The sequence below is a fragment of the Cervus elaphus genome, chromosome 17 (genome assembly GCF_910594005.1).
Source record: "Cervus elaphus chromosome 17, mCerEla1.1, whole genome shotgun sequence".
Taxonomy (NCBI): domain Eukaryota; kingdom Metazoa; phylum Chordata; class Mammalia; order Artiodactyla; family Cervidae; genus Cervus; species Cervus elaphus.
In genome coordinates, this window is record NC_057831.1 from 20,816,382 (window position 1) to 20,844,258 (window position 27,877).

The 27,877-nt window shown below is 39.6% G+C and overlaps 1 protein-coding gene across 3 annotated transcripts in view; it reads left to right on the forward strand.

The window, feature by feature from the left end:
- Window positions 1-14,991, forward strand: part of TBCK (TBC1 domain containing kinase) — a 195,072-nt gene extending 180,081 nt beyond the window's left edge. For all 3 annotated transcript variants that reach the window (XM_043870827.1, XM_043870829.1, XM_043870828.1), the window contains exon 26: window positions 13,586-14,991. In XM_043870827.1, coding sequence (XP_043726762.1) covers window positions 13,586-13,696 — 111 coding nt within the window. In that variant the 3' untranslated portion in view covers window positions 13,697-14,991. The remainder of the gene's footprint in view (window positions 1-13,585) is intronic.
- Window positions 14,992-27,877: the final 12,886 nt, after the last annotated feature.

The window sequence follows — 27,877 nt, forward strand, 5'->3', positions numbered from 1 at the left end:
AGCTAACCAGTGGTATTAATAGAACCCTTGTTCAAACTCTGTGCTGTCCAGTACAAAGTTCTACACCTTCCTCCATACCACCCAGCCTGTTTGATTGAAATAGTGAATTTTCTCTCCTTCTTTACTGGTGGAATAAACTTTACGGAAAATTACTATTTGTCTTATCATCTTGTTAAGTAGGTCTGAAATTCCCTCATATTCATTTCCAAAGTGTCTTCCCTGAGATCAAAATCTCTTGCCTAACCTACTACAGTTTCCCACTGTCCCTACCTGGTAGCAACCTTCTTCCCCCAGTTCCACCCTACAAGCAATGAGATTTGTGAAATGGTATCTGATCATTGTCAGAATGCCTGTATGACTTCCCATTACCATCACAATTCAAACTCTAATCATAGTTTATAAGGCCTTTCTTGAACTGGATTCTGTTTTCCAAGCTCACTCTCACTGCTTGTAGATTCCAGCCATAATTAAACTACTCATAGTTCCTTACATACTAACTGTCTGTTTGTACTTCTCTCTATTTGAAGCATTCTTATTTCTGTTCACCCTTTTGTCTTGAAAAGCTGTTCATATAGCATTTCTTCATAGAATTCATTCTTAATTCCTCAAGTCTGTAACTAAGTAGCCTTTCCAAGTGCTCATAGAAAATATTTTACTTACTCTTATAGTGGCATTGAGACTACTCTCATATACAGAATTTCTGTGTGCATTAGATAAATGTTCATTTAGGAACACAGCACTATGTAAGGCCACAAAACTTGGATCGGAGAGGATGGGGCTACATTTCATGCTTCACTTACCTCTTTTCCATGTTCTCTCATGTCAGGCACAATTTGTACGACCTTCAATAATGGTTCTGTGTAGCATTTATCAAATGGCCTTGTAGTCACCTGTCCACTTACCTGTGCACTACTGAACTCCAAGCTCACTGAGGACAGGGATTACACTGTATTCATTGTCATACCCCCAGCCCCTAGCATAGTGCCTTTCAAGTAGCAAGCACTCAATAAATATCTGATGGTTAAATTAATGACTAAGTTAAGAATGAACATCTTAAAAATAATAGTTCGCAGGAGGCAGAATGCACTTATAGAAATTGGTAAAAAGAAGACAATAGAAAAAAAATGCTAATATCAACTACAAGTTTAAGACAACAAACATTGAGTGTCTACATGATGGAAACTATTATGAGGAAGCAGAAATGAGAAAGGCAGTCTTTGGCCATATAAAACTTGCAATCTAATTAAGATAAGACATGTGTGAAGTGAAAAAATTCTAATTAAAAAGATAAGACACATATACAACTGATTAAAACTCAAAAATGGAATACGGCATTTGCTATGAGATTTATAGTTAAAGTTGTAGAAAATCGGTGAGAAGGAAGGAATTTCTTCAAGTTAAGTGAAGGATTCCTAAAGTTTCATGGGGAAGGTGATAATAGACCTAGATCTTGAATTATCAGGAGGATTTCAGTAAGGAGAAGTGCTGAGAGGAAGGCGTAGTCAGGAGGGAACATTCCAGGCAAAGAAAATAACACAGGCTGACTAGAAAGCACAGGGCTTCTCTGAAGAGCGTTTTAACCACAGATAAGGCTGGAAAGATAGTGGGGTATTTGGTCATAGAAGGCCTTAAATGCTATGCTAGGGAGTTTACATTTTAGCCGTGGGGAGCTATTAGAGATTTTAAAGAAGGAAAGTAACATTCTCAGCTGTAATTTAGAAAATCATTTGGAAAGTTATTTTTAAGTGTCTCCCTCTCTTTTGCCCATGTTCCCAATGAAATTGAAATTTTCAAATACCAAGAACTAGAGACCAGTTAAAGAATTTCACTCTTCCTATATTCCCAGTCTATTTCAGTGCCAGATTCTATCCAGATTCTACCTTTAGCTGACCTTCTGTCTTAAGCTTGCAGTCTCCCACTGTCTAAATAGTTTCTAAGGCCCCAGTATCAGCAAAGCTCAAATGGCTGTTGAGAAAAGACAACAGAAGGGTTTGTCTGAGACTGACAGCCAAAGCTCTGCAACTTTCAAGAGATTGCAGGAAATGGCCTCCCTGATATTATTATGTGACTCAAGGCATCTGGTAACATCCTGTCACTATCTTCTCTTACCTTATTTAAGATACTAAAGAACAACCTTCTCATTAACCTTTAACCTAAAGAATAAGCAAGTATAAGTCTAAAATGAATTTCTTTTGTCATTCTCAAAATTCAAAGAAACTTTAGCCTTAATATTATCGAAATGAAACTTTGAATAAGAACTTTTAGGTACGACAGATTACCCTGACTGACTATAAATAAGCAAGCTATTCCTTATAAGAAATCCACAGATCTTGCTGAAGGGCAGTAACCCTACGAAGGAACATATCTCTACACAACAGTTACTGGGGATTTCCTAAGGGTCCTCCATAATGTTACCATGTAGGGAGCAGGGTACTGGGTAAAATGGAACGGGAAGAACTAAAAATGCAAGAACCACTGAGGGACTAATTCAAGAGTAATTGGGGTCTAAAATGAAATATGAGCTGAGGAATGGAAAAGAGGGACTAATCACAGAACTAACACAGTTTTGTGCCTAATTGAGTATGGAGCCAAGGTAAAATATCACCTTAAAGTTTTCAGGTTTGGTTTTGGGGAGGTTGCCGATACCTTTAACAGATAAGGAAGAGGAAATAAAGTAGGCTTGGAGGGAATGTAATGATGTTGGGATATACTGAGTTTGAAGTGCTCATGGGACACTAGTATTAAAAATGTCAGTCAAGTATGTAGAGGTTCAGACTGGAATTCAAAGCAGAGTGAAAACTATATGGGTATGTAATGGAATCCTTCCAGTTATAAGCACTCAGTATTCCACAACACAAAACAAAAAGATGTAGGGCTTTTCTTTGTGTGTGCTCACTCAGTCGTGTCCAACTGTTTGCAACTCTATGGATTGTAGCCGGCCTGGCTTCTCTATCCATGGAATTTCCCAGCAAGAGTTGCCATTTCCTTCTCCAGGGAATCTTCCTAACCCTAGGATCAAACCCACATTCCCCTGCATTGCAGGCAGATTCATTACCACTGTGCCACTTATTATAAATGTATTGTTTTAGGAGAGGAGACAAAGTCCAGCTTATAGCCTGAAAGGAGATTGTCAAAAGACCATTAAAAGATATAACTTGTATTTGTTTCAAGAAATTGTAAAAATCCTTTTGTCTCCATTGCAAAATATTAATATCTTACATATAAGAAAACTTTGCTTTAGTGCAAGTGATTGGATTTATTGTTGTTGTTCAGTTGATCAGTTGAGTCCGACTCTTTGCGACCCCATGGACTGCAACATACTAGGCTTCCCTGTCCTTCACCAGCTCCTGGAGCTTACTCACACTCATATCCATTGAGTCGGTGATGCTATCCAACCATCTCATCCTCTGTCATCCCCTTTTCTTCCTGCTTTCAATCTCTCCCAGCATCAGGGTCTTTTCAAATGAGTCAGGTCTTCACATCAGGTAGCCAAAGTGTTGGAGCTTCAGTTTCAGCATCAGTCCTTCCAATGTGTATATTCAGGATTAATTTCTTTTAGGATTGACTGTTTTGCTCTCCTTGTAGTCCAAGGGATACTCAAGAGTCTTCTCCACACCACAAAAGTTCAAAAGCATCACTTCTTCGGCGCTCAGCTTTCTTTATGGTCCAACTCTCACATCCATGCATGACTACTGAAAAAAACATAGCCTTAAGTAGACAGACCTTTGTCAGCAAAGTAATGTCTCTGCTTTTAAATATGCTATCTAAGTTGGCCATAGCTTTTCTTCCAAGGAGCAGACGTCTTTTAATTTCATGACTTTAGTCACCATCTGCAGTGATCTTGGAGCCCAAGAAAATAAAGTCTCTCACTGTTTTCCACTGTTTCCCCATCTGTTTGCCATGAAGTGATGGAACCAGATGCCATGATCTTCGTTTTTTGAATGTTGACTTTTAAGCCAGCTTTTTCACTCACCTCTTTCACTTTCATCAAGAGGCTCTTTAGTTCCTCTTTGCTTTATGCCACAAGGGTGGTGTCATCTGCATATCTGAGGTTATTGATGCTTCTCCTGGCAATCTTGATTCCAGCTTCTGCTTCATCCAGGCCGGCATTTCGCGTGATGTCCTCTGCATATAAGTTAAATAAGCAGGGTGACAATGTACAGACTTGATGTACTCCTTTCCCAATTTGGAACTAGTCCATTGTTCCATGTCCAGTTCTAACTGTTGCTTCTTGACCTGTATACACATTTCTCAGGAGGCAGGTAAGCTGGTCTGGTATTCCAATATCTTGAAGAATTTCCAGTTTGTTGTGATTCACACATGTCAAAGTCTTTGGCATAGTCAATAAAACAGAAAATATTTTCTGGAATTCTCTTGCTTTTTCAATGATCCAATGGATATTGATAATTTGATCTCTGATTCCTCTGCCTTTTTTAAATCCAGCTTGTACATCTGGAAGTTCACAGGTCTTGTACTGTTGAAGCCTGGCTTGGAGAATCTTGAGCATTACTTTCCTAGCATGGGAGATGAGTGCAGTTGTGTGGTAGTTTGAACATTCTTTGGCATCCCTTTCTTTGGGATTGGAATGAAAGCTGACCTTTTCCAGTCCTATGGTCACTGCTTCATTTTCAAAATTTGCTGGCATATTGAATGCAGCACTTTCACAGCATCATCTTTTAGGATTTTAAATAGTTCAACTGGAATTCCATCACCTCCACTAGTTTTGTTCATAGTGATGCTTCCTAAGGTCCACTTGACTTCACATTCCAGGATGTCTGGCTCTAGGTGAGTGATCATACCATCATGGTTATCTGGGTCATTAAAATCTTTTTTGTATAGATATTTTCTGTATTCTTGCTACCTCTTAATATCTTCTGCTTCTGTTAGGACCATACCATTTCTGTCCTTTATTGTGCCATCTTTACATGAAATGTTCCCTTGGTATCTCTAATTTTCTTGAAGAGATCTCTAGTCTTTCCCAATCTGTTGTTTTCCTCTATTTCTTTGCATTGATCACTGAGGAAGGCTTTCTTATCTCCCCTTGCTATTCTTTGGAACTCTGCATTCAGATGGTTAAATTTTTCCTTTTCCTTTGCCTTTCGCTTCTCTTCTTTTCTCAGCTATTTATAAGGCCTCGTCAAACAACCATTTTGCCTTTTTGCATTTCTTTTTCTTGGGGATGGTTTTGATCACCACCGCCTATACAGTGTTACAAACCTCTGTCCATAGTTCTTCAAGCAGTCTATCAGATCTAATCCCCTGAATCTATTTGTCACTTCCACTGTAAATTGTAAGGGATTTGATTTAGGTCATACCTGAATGGTCTAGTGGTTTTCCCCACTTTCTTCAATTTAAGTCTGAATTTGGCAATAAGGAGTTCATGATCTGAGCCACAGTCAGCTCCCAGTCTTATTTTTGCTGACTGTATAGAGCTTCTCCATCTTCGGCTGCAAAGAATATAATCAGTCTGATCTCAGTATTGACCATCTGGTGATGTCCATGTGTAGAGTCATCTCTTGTGTTGTTGGAAGAGGGTGTTTCCTGTGACCAGTATGTTCTCATGGCAAAACTGTTGACCTTTGCCCTACTTCGGTTTGTACTCCAGGACCAGATTTGCCTGTTACTCCATATATCTCTTGACTTCATACTTTTGCATTCCGGTCCCCTATGATGAAAAGGACATCTTTTTTCATATTAGTTCTAGAAGGTCTTACAGGTCTTCATAGAACTCTTCAACTTCAGCTTCTTTAGCATTGGTGGTTGGGGCATAGACTTGGATTACTGTGATATTGAATGGTTTGCCTTTGAAATGAGCAGAGATCATTATGTCATTTTTAGATTGCACCCAAGTACTGCATTTCTGACTCTTCTGTTGACTATGAGGGCTACTCCATTTCTTCTAAGGGATTCTTGCCTTCAGTAGTAGATATAATGGTTATCTGAATTAAATTTGCCAATTCTAGTCCATTTTAGTTCACTGATTCCTAAAATGTCATTGTTCACTCTTGCTATCTCCTGTTTGACCATTTCTAATTTACCTCGATTCATGGACCTAACATTCCAGGTTCCTATGCAATATTATTCTTTACAAACATTGGACTTTACTTTCACCAGAAGACACACCCACAACTGGGCGTTGTTTCTGCTTTGGCTCAGCCTCTTCCTTCCTTCTGGAGCCATTTCTCTACTCTTCTCCAGGAGCATATTGGGCGCCTACCTACCTGGGGAGTTCATCTTTCAGTGTCCTATCTTTTTGTCTTTTCATACTGTTCATGGTGTTCTCAAGGTAAGAATGCTGAGGAGGTTTGCCATTCTCTTCTCCAAACAACCACATTTTGTCAGAACTCTCCACCATGACTCGTGCATCTTGGGCGGCCCTACACAGCATGGCTCATAGTTTCATTGAGTTAGACAAGGCTGTGATCCATATGATCAACAAGGGAAACAAAAGTCAAAGGAAAATGGAAAAGGAAAATATGATTTAGACGTGTGAGAGAAAAAAAAAATCTGCTATTGAGCTGTAAACAAAGCCAGCAATGGAGCAGAAGTTGCCTTGACTTCTGTTGTGCTGACATATCTTGTGACTTTGGGAAATATTTATTTTTCTTGTCATTTCTATTCAAAATGTATACTTTAAAACATTAAAATTATTTTCCTTTCCTTTATTCCTCTGAGATTTTGTTAGAATCACATTTGACAGTAAAACAAAAGAGACAAGAGAAATTTATAATTGTACATGAAAATATTAACATATCTTTTTTTTCATATACCCCTTGAGTGGCCCACATACCATTAAAAATTACCAAACCCATTGAGAGAAAAGGGACTAAGAATGGAGGCCAAGAGTAGAAATGAAACTTTCACTGTATCATCTTCATATTCATTCATCTGCTTTGGTTCCTTAACTGTGGAAATGACAGAGGACATTGTCTCTCATCTGACCTCTTTGGATTCTACATAAAAATTATCACAAAGTTTATTATTTCTATATAAACTTCATCATAATTGCTTTTTTGTATAAATGTTTTTATATTGATAACTTTTAAAGACATTTTTAGAAATCACCTTACCTCTTTCAACTTATGCAAAATTTGAAAGAATACCCTATTAGTAAAAGATCAAAAAAATAGCTAACTCTTACCAGAACCAATTTCCTTGCTGTTTGCCCAAAAGTCCTTTCAACCTCCTCCATTGGTAGTAAGGCAACTTAACCAGGACCCAGCATAATACCTGATACATAGTAGGTATTCAGAAAATATTTGTTGAATAAATGGATCTGTTATTCAGCTGATACTAGAGAAAATGCTATGGACTAGACAGTGTTCTGGGCGTTGAAGAAACAGTAATAAGTAAAACAAAGTCCTGACTTTTATGGAGCATGCAGTATATTGGGAGAGATGGATGAGAAGGTAACATGTGAAATAATAGAAATTTGAACACTTACTGAATATTTAATTATATTAGGGATTATTGTTAATATATTGAGTGTGATAGTTGTACTATGGTTATATTTTTCAAGTCATTTTATTTCAGAGATACATATCTACGTGCTAAATGATATATGGGATTTATATCAAGACGATAATTGTGGTTGAGAGGCTTGAGTAGGAGGAATAAATGAAATAAATTGTCTATGAGTTACAGTTGTTCAAGCTGGGTGTTGGATACCTACAGGCTGATTATACTCATGTATGTCTATTTTCATATTTTTAGATATTTTTCTTAATGAAAAGGTAAAGAGAAAGAGAATGGGAAGAGATGAAATGGAGACAGAAAACATTGGCAACAGCAAAGCAAAATGAGAAAACACATTGAGTTAGTGCACTACAATTATTTATATGTCCTCTTACACAAAACAAAGCAATTAAAAATGTTTTTTAAGATGAAATTTTTATACTATCACATTTCTTAATCCCCAAAGATTAGTTCCAAGAATAGAAGACTAATGTATACCATAGCATGGATTCTGAATATCCCAAACACCATCAGGATAGTTATCTCTAAAAAAAAAAAAAAAACCGTGGACCAGAAAGCTTAGACCATATAATATCTGTTTTTGTAAATTCTCATTTTTTTTTCTTATAGCATGATTAACCATATTTCAGTATATAACATGCTAGACTAATACCCTGGAATTACCTGTCCTGCTCCTTACTTGTCAAAGGTACCTTTGATAAGGGTGTAAGATGATTACTGACCTTGTGTTCACCTTCTTGGTTTTACCTTCCTGCTGATTTCGCTTCTGTGAATGAAATAAGAATGTAAAGTAGCCACTGCCTAATTGTTTTTAAATGTTAATACCGTGGAAACCTGTTTCACACCTTATATAGCCCTCTTTTTGTTTCAGTGTTAATAAAGTATAATTGACCCAGAAGAATTGTATATATTAAATGTGTACAACTTGATGTTTTGATATATATACATTATTAAATGATCACCAAAATCAAGCTAATTAACATATCCATCACTTCACATAGTTACCACTTTCTTTCTTAGCAAATTTCAAGTATACCGTGCAGTACTGTTATACTTTGTATATAGTAACTGTAGTCACTATGATGTACATTAGATCTCCAGAATTTATTCATCTTGCACAACTGAAACTTTGTACCCTTTGACCAACATCTGCCCATCTCCTCCCATTGATCCCCTCACTCCTGGCAACCACCATTCTACCTCTGCTTCTATGAGCTTGACTGTTTTTAATTCCACATGTGAAATCATACAGTATTTCTACCTCTTTCTTACTAATACTTGTCACAACTCATGTTTCTAATTGGGGTCACTGAGTTGTACAATTTAAATGATCAGGACATTTATTAGTCACCCCAGAAATTTCAGGGGTCAGGACAAGACAGTCCTTGATTTATATTTGACCCAAGGCTACCCTGTTCTCTAGATGGAGAAATCACCTGTATTTTGTTCATATTAGATTTCTCAGTTTGACTTTCACCAGGGAGTTGGTCAATTCATGACCATTATCAAGTCCCTGCTATAAACTTAAAGCTCACAAGGCCAGACTTTCACATTAAGGAACTTAATTATCTGCAATGTGCTCCTTGCGGAATCTTGTAGAAGTCCAGTTTTCTTAAATTCCTGCTGCTACTATGCGTTCTACTACAGAGTTTCCTAGGATACTCAGTGAGAAACAACATGGTCCTGCTCTAGTCCCCTCATACCTTTCACCTGTCCTCAGCTGTGGTTTCTTGGCCTTGGTTAACCTGCGCTGCTCTGTGGCAGATCAAAAATCCCTCTTCTCTACCCACTCTCCTCCTACAGTAGAACTTGATTTCTTTGGACAAATATGCCAGCCTCTTATTGCAAGCTAAGATGCAAGATAAAGAGAGAAAACAAGATGAGTGGCACCCACAAGAGCCTGCCATTTTCAGACAGGGCTGATTTGAAGTGTGCCTACCCTAGAAATGAATACCACTGCCAGATCCCACTAACCAGAAGAATGATAAAAATGCAAGAGCTTTGCCCTCTCCACATGGGCGTACATCCCACCAGAAATGCAGCTGCCATTGCTGTCGTAATTCCCAAAATTCTATCCCAGAAAATACTACATCCTGCCAACTCTACATACGATGATGTCTTCTTGTTGTTGTTGTTCAGTCAGTAAGTTATGTCCGACTCTTTGTGACTTCATGGACTGCAGCATGCCAGGCTTCCCTGTCCTTCACTTTCTCCTGGAATTTGCTCAAAGTCATGTCCCTCGAGTCAGTGATGCCATCCAACTGTCTCTATCTCTGTTGCCCTCTTCTCCTACCCTCAGTCTTTCCCAGCCTCAGGGTCTTTTCCAAGATCTACACTGATTGTGCAGTTTGAGGAACCCCATTGTCTCCACACAAGACTTGGTCTTGCAAATTCCAGTCCCACAAAATGGCAGCCTCTTTTAGTGCAAAGTGACTTGCTCTCCACACTGGACTATACTTACAAGAATTACAGTTTGAGGTCCCAAGCAAACATGAGCAGCAAATGAATCTCGTTATCTAATAAAGCTGTCATCAATCTGGTTACACAATAAAGTCACATTGGATTCTAGGTGAATAAAACAAAAATGATACTGGAGCTTCATCCCGAGAAACTCTACTTCTTACTGATGTAGAGTGGGCTGGGTCTCTCTGTTTACTAAAAGCACCTAGATGAGTCTGATGGCTTCATAGCACTAAGTCTAGGTTTGTGATTTCTGCTTGAAGTCAGGCTTCTCCCAGAGTTTCAGTTGCAGTCTACACCAGGCCCTTCACACCAAAGCCGGCCGGACAGAGAGCAGAAGATGGATGAAACCTGAACGCAGTACGCCTGGTTCTCCTCTGTTCCACCATGTGTCTTCTCCATAAGTGACGTGGCTGTTTTCACACAGTGAACTCATAGCCCTTTCTTTCCTCCCTAACCTGTCCAGCTGTAGCCTCAAAGATCGGTACAACGCCTGTGGCATCACACCTGGGTTCTCATTCCCTCCAGGTATCACTAATGAAAGAGGAGTGGGGAGAGGGCCACAGCTCCCCCTCCAAACCTCTGATAAATACAGAAGTACCTTGAACTTCTGCTTGTATAATAGCAATGCTGCTGAATATTGTTACTGTCTCCTCCACTGCAAGCGCTGCAAAAACTGCAACAGTGCCTGGTACTTCGTGGGTGTTCAGTGAAATGTTTGATTGATACATAAATGAATGGACGAATGAATGGATGGAGAAGAGCTGTTTCTATCACAGAAGTGAAAAGATGCTGTCATGGCTTCACTGTTAGGGCCAGTATGTTACATGGATCACTGGAACAACATGCAGAGGATTGGGGGAGCAGAACTCATAATCTTAACCTGAAAACTCAACACTTGCTCTTTTTCTTAAGCACAGGCTTGCCTCTTTTCAAGGCACCTAAACATGTGCCATCTCCTTGTGCTCCATTTCTGCTTTTCTTCTTAGACCTCCCACATTGCAGTGGCCTGATTGTTATAAAACGCTCAGTTCTGCTCGCTTCGCCTGCACCATTTTCCAGCTCAATAGTAACCTACTTGTTATGTCCCTCCTTAAAATAACAGTGGGAGCTTTCCAGCTCTACAGCAGAGTTTCAGAGAGATTAGTTAAATGTACAGTAAGTCCTGTCTTACTCATTTTCTGACTTCTACAGTGTTTTGAAAGTACTGAACACTAAGACTGCTTATCCACAAGACCTTTTGAGTAATGGTATGTTTATTTTAGAATTTCGACCTAAATGGTAATTATATCACTGCATGTGGGAGAATGAAGCCACGGCGTTTCAGCAGTCATACAGTGCCAGGGGCTTGCTGCCTGCAACGACTCAGGGCAGATGAGTCTGGTGCCTCTGTTCTGAAGGACTGGGGTTCAAGGAGAAATAAGCAGGAAGAACAGGATGAAGATCAGCTCCCTTTGCACTCTACTCTAGCTCACGTGATAACTTTTGGATGAAGGGGCACTGTTTCTCTTCAAAGTTAACTACTCTTAAGGAGACCCTCAGTGGCTCTGGAAAAGTTTAGGGTCTGAAAGGTACATGGTCTTTGAATCTCTTAAGGCTCTATAGAAATGGAGAAGATAAGTGGGATCAGCAATACTGAGGTCCATTTCTGTGAGTTCTGAAAATTGCTAAGATCCAAATCCAGCAACATCTGTTTCACCTACTTACCAATACCTTTATACTTTGGGCTTAAGATAGTATTTTTGAAAATATTGTCCACAGACCTGCTTTAGAATCATCTAATGGTGTTTGTTTAAAAACAAACAACAACAACAACAAAAAACACATTTCTGAGCCCTAGGTCTGTTGCTTATTAGCAGAATCTCTGAGTGAGGCCTCGAAGTTACCCTGACCAAACCACTCAGCTGATTCTCTTGAACCATAAAATCAAGACTGCTGGCTTGAGATTCCACCAATGTTAAGCTTCAGATAAGCTTCAAATACTCCCAAGAGACAATAGCATTGTGAGCAAGTATTAGTCATTTTTCTTGAAGGATCTGAGATCAGCTTATGATAAAGTAATTGAGATGAAGGTGAGGACGCAGACACCCAAGAAAGAGGAACAGGATACCACATAAAGAGAGAGAATGCCAGAGAGCCCAAGCAAACCTTGTCTACTTCACTCTTTTGCCCTCAGTTATTTGTCCTGTATCATAGTTTACTTCAGATCAATAGGCGTATATTGAGTCCCTGCCATGTCCAGGGCATTAGAGATAAAAAGATTTGGGGAACTTCCCAGGTGGTCCAGTAATTAAGACTCTGCACTTCCACTGCAGGGGGCACAGGTTCGATCCCTGGTCAGGAAACTAAGATTCCACATGCCATACAGTGTGGCCAAAAATACACAAACATAAACAACACTGTCACTGTCCTAGAGGAGTTTACAGTTTGCTAGAGAAGCAGACTCTTAAATAGGCAATTTACACTGATGTAAGCCAAAGATAAAGATTTGCACAAAAAACCTGGGGGCTTTTAGGAGCAAAGGGTCTCCTAATGCAAACTTGGCTCCTAGACAAGGAATTGCCTGAGTAGGGAAATAAGTAGAAATTAGGCAGGTGGGAGTGGGGGTTGTTCTGAGGAGAAACTAAAACCCAAGAGTTGGTGGGAGCTGGAGACTGTTTCCAACAGACAGTGTACAACGAAAAAGACTCTGAGTCCTAAAGTGATCCTTATCAGGGGACTGATTACAGTCCACAACTCAAGTACAAGGAGTAGAGAAAGATAATCAACGATCCTGGATACATAGACGTGGGCAATCCAGGGAGATGTGTGTATGTCTTGATAATTTTTCAAAGCCCTGCTTTGCTAGGCATCTAGAAGACTTCTTAGAGCAGTCCTTCCTATTTATTACAAGTTTATAGTCTCAAACTGTTCATTGCAGTTGCTCCAAAAACATGTTAGATCCAGTTTATGGACCCTCCCTTCCCTGCTGGCTCAACAGTAAAGAATCCACCTGCCAGTGAAGGAGACATGGGTTCTACCCCTCATCCAGGAAGATCCCCTGGAGAAAGGCATGGCAATGCACTCCAGTATTCTTGCCTGGGAAATCCCATGGACAGAGGAGCCTGGAGGGCTACAGTCCATAGGGTCACAGATGAGTTGGACACAGCTTAGCAACTAAACAACAACAACGCTGGCCCTCTCTGGGATATTGTGCACATAATTGCAGTAAGTAGTATGTTGAAAATACTATAAAAATTGTTCAAAATATAGATTTGAGAATGTTTTGGCAATCACTGGAAGGATGTAGGAAAAATAGGAATGTTAATGATTTCTGGGGGTGGGGAACTAAGAAGAAATGTAAGAGGAGTTTAGATCTCACTGCTTACCCTTTTATATTGTTAGAACTGTTTACCTTGTATATTTACTGCCTATTCAAACAAGTTTAAAAGAGAACTAAAGAGACACATTTATACCATAGCATGAATACGTTTGAAAAGAGGGATTTTAATGTATATTAAAAACTAAATTAATGATTCATTGATAGAACAGTGGCAGCAGTGATATCACTATTGTTTCGTCTGTTACAGCTTGAGAAAAAAAATGGGATTAGACAGATATCAATTTTGTGTGTCCTTTATAAATTTGTCCTTTTTTTTTTTTTTTCCAGTTTGCAGCTCATCTTGTGAAGATGAAATATCCGAGAATCTGTATTCTAGATGGTGGCATTAATAAAATCAAGCCCACAGGCCTCCTCACCGTTCCATCTCCTCAAATATGAAGAACAAGAGCATGGCTGTTAAAAGGACAGAATAGCCTCACCCCCCACAGCACAACTGTCCACAGCCTTGCCATTCTGACAGAACTAGACTTCTAGACTGTTACATCTTCATAAAGTTTTGTCATGAGACATTTATTTTTTAAAACGCATGACCCAAATGTTCAGCTATCCAGGAAACTTGACTGTACATGTATTGCTGAAAGAATTTTCTTCATGGTGAAATCCGATCATGTATTTTTTACCACATCAACACAAAGCCAGAAGAATTCAACTGACGAGGCAGGTTTAGCATTATCAAGAAATCTTGTTGCACTGAAAAGGCTGTCTTCCACAGCACTGAGCAGACAGCCCTAACAGAGGTATTCTTTAGAAATATAGACTGAATGTGGGCTGAGATCATTCTTCCATGATAAAGAAAAGTGAAAAGCTATTCACCATACATTCCTTATACGTACATGTTACATTTGGTAACTCATTTTTGGCCCAGACATGTGTATGTGTGTGTTTAGAGGGAGCATTATTTAGCCCATCAGAGAAAGTAATAACAGTTCTGGAAAAATGAAAGTCAGAAACTATTCATATTATATAGAATATTGTTCAGCTTCTGTAGCTGAGACACTAAAAATAAGAGTGACTTAGACAAAATAGAACTTTGTTTTTCTCTCATGTGACACCCTTGCAGAGTCAATGTAGGGCTAGTGTATTGGATTCATAGTGATTCAGAACTCAAGTGTCTTTTTTCACTGCTCCACCACCCTCAGCACTGGGTTTCTATCTCATAGACCAAGATGGCTGTTCAACTCCCTCCGTCACATCTGCAGTTTGGAAGGAAGGGAATCTCAGAGGAGGGAGGGGGAAAAAGAAGAGAAGGTAAAAATAGGGAGGAAGAAGAGAAGGGAGGGCATGTTCCTTCTCTTTTTTTAAGGGCACAAACCAGAAGTTGCACATGTTACTTCTGCATACATACTATTAGCCAGAACTTAGACATGCGGCCACAACTAGCTATCAAGAAAACTTGAAATATAGTTTTGACTGGGCAGTCATTTACCCAGTTAAAATTTTTATTACTGTTTAGGAAGAGAACACATTGAAGGACAGCTGGCAGCCTCTGCCACATAATTCTAAAAATCAAGAATTTCGTTGAACCTAAGATATATCACAACTTTATGCACCATGAAGAAAGAAAAATGCAGCCAAATAAACTGTGACACCCTATCAATTATAGGATTCATTTCCATTTCAGAAATGTGAAAAAACATGCATCTTAGAATTATTAAAATACAGTATGTTTTTTTGACTATGTTCAATTTTGTTTTAACTAAAACATGATCTTTTATCTTTAACTTGTATTCCTCTTCAGTATTAGGACTACGTAAGTAGAACATTTCAATAAGAACCTCAGTCCAACTTTCCGGACTATGGTTTTATCATTGCAGTTTGTTTTGGGGTTTTTTGTCATCTATATTTTTAATTCATATATAATTTATATACCTTAAAATTCAGCCTTTTAGAATGTATAATTCATGTTTTTTAGTAGGTTCACAAACCTGTACAACAATCACTGTTAATTTCAGAACATTTTCAAAACCCAAAGAAGAAATCCTCTACCTATGAGCAGGCATTCCCCATTGATCCCCTCCCAAGATCTTTAATTTGATTTTTATGTATGGAGTGAGATAAGTAGCCAACTTCATTCTTGCACGTAGATGTCTAGTTGTCCCAGCAGCTGTGTTGGGTTTTTTTTTTTTGCTCAATTAAATTATATTCAGTCATTCACTAAATAAAATACCACTATTTGCAAGACACTGCCATAATCAATGGTTGTATCATTCTGTGATCTCCACAGAATATACAAAGAAAAATGTGAGAATTAATGAGAAAAGAAAATTTTACCATGATTCCTCTAACATCATTCACCATCATCTACCCTGGTTAGGAAAATAAGTCATCCTATCCATTCCTTCAGTCTTTGATGACTTATTTGACTGCATAATCAGTGCAGCACTGATGATCGTTTGGGAGAAGTGCTTCTGAGTCTTAACTTTGCCTTCCTGAAAAGGCAGAGAAAGATGGAGGAGCAGAGATGTGGACTGAAAAGGGTTACAGGTAGGGAGAGAGGGTGAAGACCTGCGTTGTGAGGGTGGCTGTGTGAGAACGTAATAGCAGCCAACCTCCATTACAGCTTTGCATTTGTTCTTTCTTAAAGTGATACATTTAGGCTTATTTTGAAAAACTTGGGAGTTGTTTTTAAAACATTCAAATTATTAACAATATTTAATATTCTCAGCAGTTAAATAAGCAAGCATACAATCCCTGCCACATCTACATGCAGGGTATGTTATTCAATGGCAGATGATTTCAACAGAGTTGACCTCACAACTATTTGTTGAATTAAACCCTATATAACCCATGACTTGTAGAGGTCCTTTTTAATTTATTATTGACTCCTGCACAGTCACTATCAGCGCTGTTTATTTTGGCATCAGCAGTCTCTTCCTTCTGCCTGGAATGGCCTTATTACCACCACCAGCTCCCCAGACACACACACACCCACACGCACACATACATCTACAGATTCTGCATAGTCTCACACCAGTAGCATGGTCTCCAGTTTTCTCTGACTTCTGTGTGCTGCGCTGAGCCTCAAGTCTATCAAAGCATTCCATTCATACTTCTAGTAACAGACTTATTACATCACTTTGCAATTATCTGTTCACATTTGGAACCCCTATTTTTAAAATGTGATCTCCCTTTAAAGTTAGAGTCTATAATTTATACCTTTTGTTATCTTCAGCAACCCAGTACACTGGCAATGCTTGATATATGTAGAATTGAATCGCTAGCTTAGAGATTTTATATGAATATAAGAAATCCAGGTAATTTTTTTCAAGTGCCAAACTCATCTGGGACCTGATGATATATAAATAGAAATTTCAATTCATGGAGTAAAGATAGGATCTCTAATATTTTACCCAACTCTAAAATTCTATACAACAGGATAGACTAAGCTAGTTGCATCCACTTTCCAAAACATAGAAATGCTAAATTTAGAAATATTAATAAAAATATATCATACTTAACTAAGACTGAAAGAATAAAACAAATTTCTGATGTCAGCTATGAAGAGGAGCTGGGATATCAGATATCAATATAAGCCCTAGGAGCTGAAGTTCAAGGGATAGAGGCCTTGGGTCTTCTGGTAAGGATTTGGTGCTAAGACTCCTTTACAAAGTGGCAGTTTCAGAGAACTCTTTACTCCATGAAATGACTAGTGATGGCTTTGAGCCAAATCAGGGAAACTATAGGGAAAATGGTCATGGCCTGATATTTTGGGGAAAGACATCTGTTATAGACAGATGGAGACATTCAATGGAAAGGCTGGATTAAGTCCCCAGACTAGGACAGGCCTTAGGGCATGTGTTATCTGACTGTTTAAAAATGAGAATAATGGACCTTCCCTGGTCACTCAGTGGTAAAGAATCTGCCTGCCAATGCAAGAGACACAGGTTTGATCCCTGATCTGGGAAGATCCTAGATGAGTGCTCCACAGCTACTGAACCTGTGCTCTAGAGCTCGGGAGCCGCACCCACGGAAGCCCTCGCGCCCTAGAACCCTTTCTCTGCAACAAGAGAAGCCAGCACAGTGAGAAGCCTGCATTCCACAACTAGACAGCGCTCTGGCTCACAGCAGCCGCAGAAGAGCTCACTTGGCAACAGGAGCCCAGCACAGCCAAAAAATAATAATTTTTTTTTTAAATGAGAGCAATGAATTATATCAAACTTCTGGGAAACATAGTACCAGATATTTGTTTGACTCCTTTGTTTCTTCTTCCAAATAATTACTGAAAAATACTTCTTTAGAAATTAATAGCAAAAGTGTGGTATAGTCTTTGAAGAGGACCTCCGGCAGTAGTCTCCCTGGTGAAATCCACTACAAGAGGGAAGTGTCTGCCTTGACTGCCATGGCTTGTGGTTGCTTCACTCTGTCAAAGTCATAATAGTCGTCTCACTGGTATACTTGCTGGCTCTACATATGCCTATTGTTAACCAAACAATGCACTTTTCTTGATCACTCATTAAGCCAAAGAGTGGAAGCAAAATGAGATTATAATAGATTTTTCTTTTTGAGTGTTCAATGTGTACTAGTTCTGATAGAAATAGTACACATTGTAAATTAGCTATTTAAAAAGTTAGCCGTGTTTTTTTTTAAGTTACATGTATTTTTATCTTCTCTGAGTAATTTTCTTGTTAATATCTTATGATAGGTGCTTGTCACATGAAGACTAAACTTGGATCTTGGCAAATTCCATATTCTATAGATAGACTATTATATTTGTAGCTGGTACTAGTGACTTTCCAGCCTAATGTCTCCTCTTGGAGTGATGATCTTTGATATCTTTTTTCTTCCCTTTGAGAGGACTCATTTTTAGTTTCCATTGTTTGCAGCATTTCAATAATACCACTCTGTTCTAATGTTCACAGTGCCCAAAAAGCAGTGCATGCATAGGTACCCAGGTACAGTATTGCCAGCATTCCTTGATATCATGTACTAATCCTCAGGGTGATGGAGATGTAAACATCTTGGCTTAAGACTAATCTCGGAGCTATAGCAAGTGCATTTAAAGCTTTAGATCAGATTCTAAATACTGTTTCTTGCCACACTGAAAGAGTCAACTTTTGAAACTATTATTGTCATAATAGGTAGCTGTGACTTTTTGAAAAACATTACATGGTCTACCAATCTTTTAAAAAGCTGTTATAGTGTGATCATTTAAGTATTAAAACTCGAGACAGTTCATGCATTAATTTTCTTATTAATGCTGGAAACTCTTAATTTTTTATTATTAATTTCTTCTCAACTATATTTGCATACTCTTCAGTCTTTTATGGTAGAATAACTTACTGTTTTCAGGCTTATAGTTTGTTAGAACTGTTCCTGGTGGCTTGGAACTGCTGAATGTGCCCATTTTTTCCCAATTCCACATTCAGTGACCTTGGTAGCTTAAGACTGGCCATGGCAGGAGTATTTAGAAATAGACAGACATCATAAAACATGGCTTTCTTTTCACTCATTTTTATTTTTTTGAAAGCCAGTTAATAATATTTACCAGAAAGCTACTGATTTTAACCATCCTATGCTCAGTAGATTATCTCTAGATTATAAATCATGAATATAAATTTAAAGATCATCCAATCCAAACATCATTACCCAAACAATAATAACAGTGAAATGATTTTGTACAAATCACATAGCTAGTAAAAGAGCCAAAATTACATTTCTGCTTTCCTGATTCTTAACACATTTCTCTGTCTACAACATACAGATGGAGAAGGTAAAAAACACCAATTTTGACCCATTACACACTTATTACAGCAAATTTAGGTCAGGCTTGTGTTATATTATGCATAGGATATGAAAATGAAGCACAAAAAAGTGTTAACTAAGCTCACTGTCAGCTCTGTGATGTGGAAGTCTCACTTAGGGTTAACTCCTAGCAGACACCGCTCTCACTGCCCCTTCCATATTCACTCACAAAACAGTAAAGATTTCCAAGAAAAGAAACACAATTAAGTGTCTGCATTCCCCCAAACTGAGGGAAGAACCACTGTTCTCGGGAACTCCTGCTATATATTAAGTTACCTCTTCAACTCCAAGACGGTATTACCCAGAAAACACTTCTCTGGTGGAGAACAACAGTGTTTCTATAGACAGTCAAGTCCTTGATATACCAGGTCAAAGGTGGCCTTTAACCTTTGCCTTCTATGTCTTGGCTAGGCACCAGGCTTGAAGAACTGGAGAAGTCCTTGTATCAGCCTACCAGTCACAAGTGGAAAGCCAAAGAGAGGCACTACAAGGAGAGAGGTTATTTAGCTAGTTTCTAGGTCTATTAATCATAAAAGAGAAGAAATAGACTTTAGTTAGGTCAGAGGTCAGTTAAATCATAGTCAGTTCAGTCACAGGTCAGATAGTTTGCTATCTTGAAAAAATTAATTTTATGCCTGAGGTAAACAATCTTGATAATTTATTACTTGTCAGATATATTTTTTCTAAAATTATCTTTGAGATCATTAATAATCTCATGTACCATGCATTCATTCGATGAATTCCACATTGGGTTATTAAGGACCTGAAAGGCATGGGAGGAATATGATCACTGGATTGAGCCCAAATGACACAAAGAGTAATTTGCATACTAATGTACAACCAATAAAAGAGAATCTTTTATTTCAATATGTAATACGGATTAAAAGCAACCTCTGTGCTCACACACCATCATTCATTATGTATGGCAATACAGGATTACAGGATAAAACATCTAATGCAGTGGTCAGTATGAACATTTGTTTTTGTTCAGTCTCTAAGTCATGTCTGACTCTGTGACCCCATGAACTGCAGCACGCCAGGCTCCTCTGCCCTCCACTATCTGCTGGATTTTGGACAAATTCATGTTCATCGAGTCAGTGATGCTATCTAACCACCCCATCCTCTGTCACCCCCTTCTCCTACCATCAATCTTTCCCAGCATCAGGGTGTTTTCTGATGAGTAGGCTCTTTGCATCAGGTGGCCAAAGTTTTAGAGCTTCAGCTTCAGCATCAGTCCTTCCAGTGAATATTCAGGGCTGATTTCCTTTAGGATGGACTGAGTTAATCTCCTTGCAGTCCAAGGAACTCTCAAGAGTCCTCCAGAACCACAATTCGAAAGCATCAATTCTTCGGCACAGCCTTCTTTATGGTCCAACTCACATCTGTACATAACTACTGGAAAACCCATCACTTTTGACTAGATGGACCTTTGTTGACAAAGTGATGTCTCTCCTTTTTAACATGCTGTCTAGGTTTGTTGTAGCTTTTCTTCCAAGGAGCAAGCATCTTTTAATTTCATAGCTACAGTCACTATCCACAATGATTTTGGAGCCCAAGAAAATAAAATCTGTTACTGCTTCCACTTTTTCCCTTCTATTTGCATGGAGCTGCCTGTGGCATAGATCATGAACTCCTTGTTGTAAAATTCAGGCTTAAATTGAAGTAAGTAGGGAAAACAACTAGACCACTTAGGTATAACCTAAATCAAATTCCGTATGATTATACAGTGGAGGTGACAACTAGATTTAAGGGATTAGATCTGGTAGACAGAGTATATGAAGAACTGTGGTTGGAGGTTTGTAACATTGTGCAGGAGGCAGTGACCAAAACTCAGTTTGATCGTATTAACTCTTATTCTGAGCCTGATTCTTCTTTATAAAGGAGGTGCTCGTCCCAGAAGTGTTGTCCACACCTGTTGTCCACATGCTCTGCAGAGGCCTTCCTGAGATATGGCTTGGCATGAAGGCCCCACCATGAGAAACTAGTAGAAACAGGAAGAATCAACTTCCAGTAATTTATCTATTTATCTCTGTGTAGAAAAAAAAAAAAAAGACATCAGAAAAGACTGATTCAGAGCTAGGAGGTTAGTTTGAGTTCTGTACTTTCTCAGATTAATCTGGTGGAGGCTGATCAGTGTTGAAAAGTTTTTCACCCCTACTTTGGGGCTACTACAGCAATGACTGGACAATGACCCCCTAAACTGTGGTTTATCTATATTTAGTTTGTGACAAGAATTTTTTTCATATCAGCATGCCCTACTGTTGATATCAGGTAGTCTTGATTTATATGACCATTTGGTGCCTAAAAAGAGGCCTGAGGTGAGTGTTTTCCTGGTACCAAGATAAATTTTAAAACTAGCCCTCCCACTTTTTACATTAAATTAACTAATATGAATCCTACAGGGATTAAGTCTAACAGCATCCCAGGTGACAGAAAAGACCTATTTCAGAAGAACTAGTTCAGAAATAAATATACCTATAGTATTTATTTATCGGGCTGCTGGTTAACTAATACTTTATGAAATCTATTGAGCATGAAATGTGCTGATTAGGCATTTAAGCACATTCCAAAATATGCTTACTTCTAAATCACATATTTTTTAAAAAGTGCGTATGTGTAAGTGAATGAAATAAAGGAGATGATTTTAATAAATAATTTGCATCTTAACCAACTCATTTCATTGTAAGTTCTGGAAATTTAATTTTAACATGAATCTTATGCAATAATATAACAACTATTTTAAAATTTCAGTGGTGACTTTTATAACTTAACATAAAGCAAGACGTTACATACTTATACAGAAACTATCCCATAAGATGACAATAGCTCAAAAGGAAGCTGACTTTATTAAGTGCCTTATAAATAATTAATTCTTCAGTTATTATTAACATCCTGAAATGCCCCTTTTGATTAAGTGAAGTAATATTAAAATTAATATTGAAGTTCATTACTATCAGCTAAATTAATTCAATTAAATAAAAAACATAAATTTATGAGGAAATTATTGCAATTATTTAGCCCTTTTAATTACCTTGTCCTGCCTGGGACATTAACTGAGCCTTTTAAAAAGGTGCTAGGCACTTACTTATTGTACAGCCTGATTCAACTTTTATTAGAGCATTATTACTTACTAAAAATGAACAAAAAGATGATTTCTAGGATCTGAACAAAATGCTAAGTTAAATATCTGATACAAATTAGTTATATAAAAATTACTAAAGGATCCCACTGGCAGCTCTAAAGTCTGTCATTCCCAACATAGATGCTAAACCTGACATGTCTTGGCCCCAGTCATGTTTTTGTTGCCCCATGAAAGCACATGAGTGATTCAGCTATCAATATCTAAAGGGTAGGTGGTATCTTAACTCCTCAGGGGCACCTTGCCCCTGACATGGCATGTATATTTTTGTTTACCCAGATCTTGGAAGACTGGAATGAGGAAGAATTCTGGGCTGGGGCTTCAGATTGGCTGGCAATTGTTTAGTGCTTACTGTTGAGATGCGGGTTGAACTTTCTCAAGGATCTTTCCTTTCACAACACTAAGTACCCTTAAGCCCACCAGAATTCTGGTAAATCTCACTTCCTGCAGCACTATTTAGGAAGCTCAACCTCCATCCTCTGTGGCTGTCCTCAGAGCAGGGCCTCCCAACCTCCCATAAGAATTTAACCTCCAGATACTTGAACAGTAAGAAATATTAATATGTTTCAAGATCCCAACACTATCGCATGAAGAATTGTCAGAAGACCACCCTGAGAGAAAGTGCAAGTTCAGAAAGAGGAAAAGAGAAGAGTGAAGAGTTTTCCTCTCCGTTAAGAAACCACAGATTAGAGGGAGCCTGCAGGGAGACCAGGGCTTCCCAGGTGGTGCTAGTGGTAAAGAACCCACCTGCCAATGCAGGAGACATAAGAGGTGCAGGTTCCATCCCTGGGTCAGGAAGATCCCCTGGAGGAGGGCATGACAACCCACTCCAGTATTCTTGCCTGGAGAATCCCATGGACAGAGGAGCTTGGTGGGCTACAGTCCGTGGGGTCACAAAGGGTTGGACACTACTGAAGCAACTTAACTCGCACAGGGAGACCAAGAGTAAGAAAATCTGGAATCTTCTGCCTCTCCACTGTGGCTGTCGGCATGTCCCTGTTCAGTTCACTTAGGCTCTCTAAGGCTCAAGTTCCTCATATATGAAACAGGAATAAGTGCTGATCCAGCCTGTCTCCCAGGCTTATGCTGGAGCTCATGAAAAAGCATTTTATAAAAGGAAAAGTGTTACTCAAATGTAACATGTTTACAATTTTTATAAAAGTCCTAACTGTTCTATAAAACCATCAAGCCAAATTTTTTATCTACCATGTTGTTTTTAAATAAGAAATTTGACACAATAATGATTACTCTTAACAATCCATAAATATGGTCCTAATATACAATATACACATAGGGGAAGGCTCTATGAATGGTGATAAGATTGTACACTACACATTGGCTACTGTTTGGTGAAAAGCAACCATTTTTGCTAAGTCGAAGAGTTTTATCCAAGATCTTTTCAGATTTCTCTTTGTTTTCTACAACACCCCCCTTCCCCTAACCCAGTTTTACCAACTTAAAATACCCTCTTTTAAGAATAATCTAAATTATTCTCTCTTGATAAAATCTGGCAGTTTCAGCTTTGCCAATAGTCATCTACACCTCGATGATAGAGATTAACTGCATTTCAAATCCACTCTTCCCTTCAGTTTTATCTCCTTCTTCCCTTGCAGCTCTCTCCTGTACTTCAAAGCAGCTTTGTGGTTTGCCTTGCAGAAAATCAATGGTCGGGAGATGAAAAGCAGCTCTTGTTTATCTCTACCCGCTGAAGGTCATTCTGCTCAGTAGCATCCGTGTGAGACCCACAACCATTTTTCCTTACAGAGGAAAGAAGTAAATTGAATACATCCCTGACAGCCATTAAAAGGAGAGAGTGGTGCCCATTTTAAATGAGTAGGATCACAAGAGAACAAGAATATATTAGTACGAATAAGTAGTATAATGGAGTACTGGTGTTTGGAGTACAAATTTAGACTGTTACTGGATATGACCCTGATTTAAAAAAAAAAAAAAAGGAAAAGCTTTGACTGGACTTAGTTATGAGGCATAAAATTATAGCAGATATGGCTAGAGTTGTCGGCCTTGCTTACCCAGGTTGTGTATTAGTCCCTTTTCAAACAGAGATGACACATTCTAACCCAACCCTGTCTTATGTATTGCTTAGCTTGGAAGTTCTTTTTGCTCCAAAGTCGTTTCTTTGAGGGCAAGTTGAGTAGCATTTTCATTCTGCTATTCCCCACAGAAACTAGTACATCATCAACACAGAAGTGGCTTCAATGTGTGTCTACTGAATGAATGGAGAGAATCACTGTTGACAACAAGAAGCATCAGTCAATGATGATCGATTAAGTGCCAGGTATGTGCCTGCATCCCAGGATAGGCAGAGAGTGATATGAAAGAGGGAGACATGGTCCCTGTTAGAAGGTTGGCACATACAAAGGAGTTTGAGAAGGGACGGATGATATAGCCTTGTGGCACACGTTATACACTTGTTCTGTGTGCTCAGCAAAGCTGGGCCAGGCACGTCCCTGCGAGCCAGGGCTCTCCGTAATGAGACCGCTTCTCAAGGTTGGGGCTTGGGGGGCTCCAGTACTTTGGGCTTCAACACTTTGCCACTTGCTGAATGTGTGACCTTGAATAAGTTCTGGCTCAGCCTCAGTTTCCTAATCTGTTCAACAGGGTTGATCAGTGCCTGCTTTGTGGGCTGGCATGAGGAATAAAGGGGAAAATGATTGTGAGGCTCACAGTGCTTAGCACCTAGAGCACATAAAAATAGAAGTAGCTATTTTCATACCTTTTATTGTTAACCTGCCAGAGGAAAGCTTTTTACCTCATCATTAGCTCACCTTTAAAAGCACAGTTTCATAATGTCTCCATGCTTGAGGTCTTTTTCCACTCATTATGTGGGAATTAACTAGCCAAGACAGAAAAGATTGTAAGGCTTACAGTGGGCATGACCAAGGCCAGAGAAGAAGAAGGAAATAGGGTCCTTTCTTTTTGAAGCTCACTCTGAAATGAGGGCCATCAGGAAGCTGTGTGTGTTAAACTGCCATGCACTGGGCACCGTGGAATTCTGTGCAGTTCTTGCTGATCCTTGGGGAAACAGCACCTGCTTGCTAGAGTTATTTGCCAGGCGTCCTGAGAGCCATCAGGCAATTGCCTGCTAAAAAGAAAGACACGGCAGCGGCCAGCTGCTGCTGCTCCCGCACTGAACCCTTATAGAACATCTGCCCTGCGACTGTGAGGAGCTGTGCAATCCTGCCTCCAGAGCTAGCTTCCCCCTAGCTCTGACTTCCCAATTTCAGGGATCCTATTATGAGTCAGCTGTACTCAGGGGCAAGCTGAAATTCCCTTTTAGCCTCTGCCTGTTGACAACATTGTTCTTGCCTTTGTCCTCAACATGCATCCATTTCCTAAAAGCACTGCAAGTTAATTCTGCTGCAGGTGGTGATGGCACGCCTTCCTGGGCACCTCAGTTCTTGTGCAGATTAGTACATAATTCTGAAACCACTGAGCACATAAGTGCCATGATAAATCTTTCCTCTGCTGCTTAATTATTGATATCAGTAATAAGTTATTATTATATTATTTCTAATATTAGTAATAAATTGGGACTTCCAACTTATTACTGCCACCAATGCAGTGGTAAAGAACCCTCCTCCTAATGCTGGAGACGCAGGTTCAGTCCCTGGGTCAGGGAAGATCCCCTGGAGCAGGAAATGGCAACCCTCTCCAGTACTCTTGCCTGGGAGATCCTATGGATAGAGGAGCCTGGTGGGCTACAGTCCATGGGGTTGCAAAGAGTCAGACGCAACTTAGTGACTAAACAACAACAAAGTAATAAGTTAGTATTTTGACTGTCTGAGGATTCATAGGCTCTGTAAAAGGAAGAAATTTTAACTCAGGACATTGTTACTCTCTTTCTGTTTCTGTTCTAGAAGCAGTCTAATTGCTTAATCTAAAAAAATATATACACAGTGATTCCTTGAAACAAGTTTTCTATTGGGATGTTTAAGTGTAAAAACTACCTTAGATGTATCTCTTATTACAAACACCTACTAAACTGGAGCTAAAATTTAGCAGGTTAATTGTTTATTGTTGCTCTATATTATTTCCTTAAGAAAACACACTGGCAGATCATATAGGAATTTCTTCCCTAAGTATGCCTCAATATGTTTAAACACATCTGTAGTGACTGGAAGAGTGACCGGACATTTCATGTGGACAGGATGCTCTGAACAGCAGGAGGGGCTTCAACAGAGTGTGTATGGAGTCATTAGGTGGGAACCTGACTTTTCCTTTCCCGGCTGTGACCTGGGACATTTAACATTGCTGAGCCTTGGTTTATGTCTCTGTCAAGCAGGTTTAATAATCATGTGTGTTTCACAGGGCTATAGTGAAGACAAATGTGATCACGTATGTAAAGCACTCACCAAAGTGCCTGGCACCCAGGAAAGACTCAGTACAGGGCAGCCAATAGTGTTAATAACAAGATGCCACGCGCCCATCCCGGTGTGGGCTTTTCCTGAATTCTCGTGCTGCTGAAGGTAAGCAGTGGTGAAACGGGGCAAGCAAGATGCATTTCTCGGCTAATAGAAGCAGCGTCCTTTGTTCACGGTGTCTGTGGGCCCAGGAGGGGCTAGAAATACAAAGGAAAGGGGCAGCTGCCAGCAGTGCCTACAGAGGAGTTGGAAGATGGCCACAGGAGGCCGGTCATTGCGGAGCGAGAAGGCAAAAGAGGCCTGGGTTTGCCGAGGCGACAGGAGACCAATGTTGCTGAAACCTAGTGAGGGATAGACAAGGCGGGCAGTGCTGGCAGCCGGAAAAGAGTGCCCAGAGCTAGGAGAAGAGGGGAGCAATGAAGGATGCGTGAGGGGCAAACTGCCTGTGCTGAGTACTTACGGGGCCTGTGCACAGATGGAGGCCCTTCTGCACTGTTCTAAAGGGCACGGATCCAGTGGGGTCCCTTTAAGAACTATGTGCATGATACAGTATTTCCCAAATGGAATGCTACGGAGTGTTACTTCTACCAAATGCTGAGGGGAAACAAGAAGCTGTCTACCATATCCTCTCTTAGATCCTCCCCATGTCTCATACTAAAGCTTAAGAGGACTCTACCAAAAAGATACTCATTTAACGATTAAGCTAGCATTTGCTAAACTGATCTCACCTAGCACGTGCTAGCGTCCTCAAGCCCCGGTGGGCCACTGGACTCTCTGCTGGAGGCAGCTCCACGGCTAAAGCCCCAAACTGGTTCCAGGTGGCCACACTCAGGCCGCATGGTTGTTGACTCTCTGGATGTCAGCTTCTCATCTACAGTGTGAAGTGAAGTGAAGTGAAATGAAGTCACTCAGTCGTGTCCGACTCTTTGCAACTCCATGGACTGTAGCGTACCAGGCTCCTCCGTCCATGGAATTTTCCAGGCAAGAGTACTGGAGTGGGTTGCCATTTCCTTCTCCAGGGATCTAGGAATTAAATAAAATGACCTTGAAGATCCCAGGGGTTCGTGACACTGGGGAGATTCCATTTTCACACACTTCCTTTCCCAGAGCTCTGTGCCTGTCCCATTGCTGCCAAACTCCAAAGTTGGGACAGACCAGAAGAGCAGACTTCACACTAGATAAGCTGTCTCCAGGAGCCTCGCTTTTCCATCCTAACTTCCGCTTTGATCCATCGCAGGCCCAGCAGATGCCTTAGTGATGAGCTCTGTAATTCCATGGGAAAGACATGGGAAACCC